Source organism: Pyrus communis, chromosome 1 (assembly GCF_041283825.1).
Source record: "Pyrus communis isolate YQ-2024b chromosome 1, ASM4128382v1, whole genome shotgun sequence".
Taxonomy (NCBI): domain Eukaryota; kingdom Viridiplantae; phylum Streptophyta; class Magnoliopsida; order Rosales; family Rosaceae; genus Pyrus; species Pyrus communis.
In genome coordinates this window covers 8,649,708-8,654,185 of record NC_142565.1, presented here as the reverse complement: position 1 = coordinate 8,654,185, position 4,478 = coordinate 8,649,708, and the positions used below count along the sequence as shown (strand labels likewise).

Sequence of the window (4,478 nt, the reverse complement as noted above, 5' to 3'; positions counted from 1 at the left end):
CCAAATGCGAATTTGAACCATATTATTGCTAGCCCATTGTGAGCTAAACCAAACCCCCTCTCCATTATTGTAGATAATATCGTATGTTAAAAAAAAAATTACAAGTCATATTGCTATTCTAAGCAACAACACTAGTTATAGGCACTGTTTTAAAAATCTTTGCCTAGTGCTGCCTAGGCGTTTGAAAATTAAAAAATGGTGCATAGACCTGTTAAGGCGTTTGCCTAGCTTGCCCAAATCCGCCTAGACCACGACTCACTTAAACAAAAAATAGATAACTTTTTTTGCATTTTATTTTTTTCAATAAATTATAAGAAACTTGTTGCATACTTAAATGAACACACATTATATCCTTGTTCCCCATATTTTCGTTATGTTCCAATACTTCATAATATATATATGTCATTCTATTTTGTAATTTATAATGAAATTATATGTATTTAAAGTATAAGCAGACACTTATTTACACGAAATATAATAAATTTACTTAAATCCGCCTAGTCTATCTAGGCCCCAACCCGCCAGTCGATTAGCGCTTAATGTCTTTTAGAACCTTGAGTATAGGAGAGCTTATACGCTTGGCGTAATGGGTTGAAGAATAAGGTCTTATCTAAACAAGACAATCTACCAGTTGTTTTTCATTACAACAAAAAACCGTCTGAATTGAATTGTACACACCTTTTATTATTTTTTACAAGAAACGACAACGAGATTTTATTTATCAACCAACAAATTACACAATTATAGAGATGCCAAACGTGTAATTTTCTAAGGACCAATAATTTGCTCTGGAGATAATTTACACAAACATAAAATATAGTAAATTTCCTAAACGGCCGAATAAGAACCAATAGAAACCATTGAGAACCTAAACCATTTATTAGGTTGTAATGAAATGTCCACATTTTACCACATTTTTCAAACTTAGGGGAACAATTTGGTTAATAAAAAAAAAAAAAAAAAAAAAAAAAAAAAAAAAAAAAAGGGTTTAAAGACCCAAATAGAACACCTACAAAAACACAAGGAGCAAATTTACGATCAAGATTAAGTAATGTTGAACAAACAATATTATCTACACTAAGAACGTAGGGAAGTAAGTTAAGTCTCACAATGGGCTAGCCATAATAATGTGATTCAAATTCGCCTTTGGTAAGGATCGAACTTAAGATCTCTTAGTTACAAGTATAGAGAATACCACTAGACCGTAGTACTAAGTAGTTAAGTATTCTCTTAATTACAATATCTTTAAAGGGAACGATGGTTTGTTTGATTTTGCAGCTGCACATGGAATGCTGAAACAATGGACGCCTAATTGCAGTCGAATATCCTTTCTTTTTCTCCCTAGTTGGGTGTAACATATATAACATAACATGTAAACAATTAACATTGTTGGTACAGAACTCATATATACATACAGAAAGAGAAAAGAATAGGCAAATTACCATTCAATATTAAAGGTTCTAATAAACAATACACAAGGATATACTTATATATAGAAAGGTTTAAGATCTTAAACTACAACCATATATTTTGATAATCATTCCAATTATACACAAAATCACATCTTAAGTATCGATAATACGTAGACTGATAGACTCCAGCAACCATGCAACAACAACTGCAGGACAAATAGAAGCATTGCCATTAAGGCGAGAACTACGACTTGGTTGAAATGTTATTACGTGGAGGACTTGATTAACGGCATCAGGCAGGTATTTTTGGGAAATTGAAAGAATGTTTTCAATTGCTGCTAGCTACCTCTTCCTTTTATTCGTAGCTTGATTATCAAAATTAGAGGCAATGCTGCTATATTGTTTATCCTTATCATTGGTTGAAATATTCTTCTTATCTGTAAGATAAGAATCTTTATCCCAACATGTAGGTTGCCAATTGTTGTAGCCGTTGTCACAAATATCGGCATGCAGAACGCTTCTTAGATATTTTTCTGGTTGAACACATGGCTGCAAGATTAAGAATCACAAACAAGCAAGTGTTGAGTTTTTAATCTACATATTGTGCTCAATATTAAGAAGTTGATGTCAAAAAAAATGTTCAAGCATGATTATTCTCACCTCCAGAATCATGTTATCTGTATATTGATTTTCCAAATCAAATGCATTGCAGCTAACCGGCTCATTTTTATCATTGGTTGAAATATTATTCTTGCAATTAACATGTGAATATTCATCTCCGATTTGAGGCTGCCACTCTATGCATTCATCATAAAAAATATTGGCATCCATAAAATCTTCGAGTTTTGTGTATGTTGGTGACTGTTGTGCGACATGTAACTGAAGTAGATCCATGTCCTTTTGTGGCTGAACACATAACTGGATTAAAAATAAAAAATAAGAAGGTTAAGTTTCAATAAACTTTTGTATTATTAAAGTTAATATTCGAAATATTCAAATAAGCATGTTTATTCTCACCTGTTGAGACATATCATCTACAACTTTATTTTCGAAATCAGACACGGTGAAGCTACGAGGTTCACCTTCATCACAGGTTGAAATATCATTCTTATCGGTATAAGAATAATTATTATCTCCAAATGGTGATTGTATTGTATTACAATCATCACTAGTGCCATTGGCTTGCAGAACAGCTCCCAGCTGTATGTTTCCTGATGATAGGAATGTAGAGGAAAGGTTATCTAGTGGTGTCTGTTGCGGTGTTTGAGGGGGTGAATTCAGAATTTCTTCCATCTCAGCACACAACTAGTGGATTAAGAATCACAAACAAGCAGGCGTTAATTTTTAGCAGGCTTTGCGGGTCCATACAAAAAAAAAATGTAGTGAGTGTGATTATCTTACCTCTAGAAACCTAGCAGATGCAGCTGGATCATCCAAATCCGGGAATTTCCCGTCGCCAGTTTCATCATCACCATCATCAAAGCTCAAAATGTTAATACAGTCTATAAGACAAGAACCATCTGGAGACTCAGAGCTATTAACATCTCCTAGCTCTTTGTATCCCAGATGTTCCACTGGCCCTGCAATCACATCACCTCCAGCAGCTTGATCGTCTTCCGAGTTAGCACCTGAATCAGGTAATTCGCCGCGGGTTGGATCACCCTTCGGCTTCTTATAACTAGGTGACCTGTTCTTCAGGCGGCAGAGGACCAAGTCCATCTGCTTGGTGGGTTTAGAACCCACCTCAGTTTTTGTACAATAATACTCATGGATTACCCAATCTGACTTCTTTGCTTTTGGTCCACGACCTTCGTGGAAGGTCAGAATAATCTTCTTCCCAATCACATCTTTGGATTCTTCAGCCCTGATCTCCCGCTCATCTCCTGTGATCTTGTAAAAGCCTTGATGCGTGAGCCGGTCGCGGCGAGGGCAGCGGCTGTCCTTGTATTTGGGGCGGGTGAAGAAGACCCACTCATTCGCATTAACTTCTGGGACGAATGCTGAAATCCAACAACAAAAGAAAATGTTCAAAATTTGAAAAAAACCCATCCAACTCTTGAAGAACAAAAATCACCAACACTGAAACAAGATCATAAATTTTTGGGTGCCACAATATTATACCATAGGAAAGAGATACGGGTCGGCTCTTCAAAAGGGAAAGTAAATCGAAATACAACACAAAACAAATTTTTTTTTTTTTTTTATACAACACAAAACCACATATTCAAATTGAAACGGAACCACTTCAATTAACGAAGTACGAACGATATTATTACGTATGTTATACTAAAGGAGTGAGGAGGGTTTGAACGCGTTCCAATTCTTGAGGTAAAAACAAAAACTGAAAAGATCATAAATTTATGTATACAACAAAACGCAAGAAATCAAAACCAGCCCAATTCAATTCTGAATGAAAAATAAATAATAAAATTGAAACAAGATAGTAAATTTACATAAACAACAAAAGAATCCATTGGAAACAAGATGTATGGCTAGTGAAGAAAAAGTGAGATAAAATAATAGGTTTACCAGGAATATCGCCGGGCTCGTACTTGCTGAGATCGATTTCAGGGAAGACGCGGCGGAAATGGGAGTCCGTCCCCTCTATCTTGTTCTTCAGGTAGTACCTGATCAGCAACTCATCGGTGGGGGAGAATCCGAACCCAGGCAGTCGGCTCACATTCACACGCACTGCATCTCCTTCTTCAGGTGCGATGCTGCTGCTGCTGCTACCCATCTCTCTCTCTCGATCAGTGTTTTGGATTGTGTGGGGAAGCAGAATTTCAGTGAAGTTGAATTCATATACACTCATCAAAGACCCACTTATCACTCAAGGCACTGGACGACTAGTGTTTTTTCCAAGTCTTTGAACTTATGGTGCAAGTTCATCTTTTGCTCCCTACACTTATGCAGTTTCTTTCATTTTGGTCTTCCAACTATTCCTTATCACGGTAATATTGTAATTTAATTTAAACTAAAGTGTGAATAAGTTTTAATTTGGGTAATGAGAGGAGAGTATACTACTCTAGCTAATTTAGTTACAGTTAATTTTATACGATTTTATTA

At 35.7% G+C, this 4,478-nt stretch overlaps 1 protein-coding gene across 2 annotated transcripts; it reads right to left on the bottom strand.

The window, feature by feature from the left end:
- Positions 1–1,464: 1,464 nt before the first annotated feature.
- LOC137721351 (uncharacterized) lies at positions 1,465–4,260 on the bottom strand. 2 transcript variants are annotated; one of them, XM_088696059.1, is made up of 6 exons: positions 3,942–4,260; positions 2,814–3,412; positions 2,430–2,717; positions 2,073–2,330; positions 1,851–1,961; positions 1,465–1,787 (listed from the first exon to the last, which is right to left on the bottom strand). In XM_088696059.1, the coding sequence occupies exons 1-6, from the start codon at positions 4,222–4,224 to the stop codon at positions 1,755–1,757; spliced, it is 1,572 nt and encodes a 523-aa protein (XP_088552185.1). In that variant the 5' UTR covers positions 4,225–4,260; the 3' UTR covers positions 1,465–1,754. The 2 variants fall into 2 exon arrangements, with proteins under 2 accessions (XP_088552185.1, XP_068316549.2); XM_068460448.2 differs by having other exon boundaries at positions 1,465–1,961; positions 3,942–4,257.
- Positions 4,261–4,478: the final 218 nt, after the last annotated feature.

Excerpts from the sequence above, each read along its gene's own strand:
- LOC137721351 (XM_068460448.2), bottom strand. The coding sequence starts at position 4,224 with ATGAGTGTATATGAATTCAACTTCACTGAAATTCTGCTTCCCCACACA. Across the intron at positions 3,413-3,941 it reads CGAGCCCGGCGATATTCCTG|CATTCGTCCCAGAAGTTAAT; the intron begins GTAAACCTATTA and ends GTTGGATTTCAG. Across the intron at positions 2,718-2,813 it reads CATCTGCTAGGTTTCTAGAG|TTGTGTGCTGAGATGGAAGA; the intron begins GTAAGATAATCA and ends TTAATCCACTAG.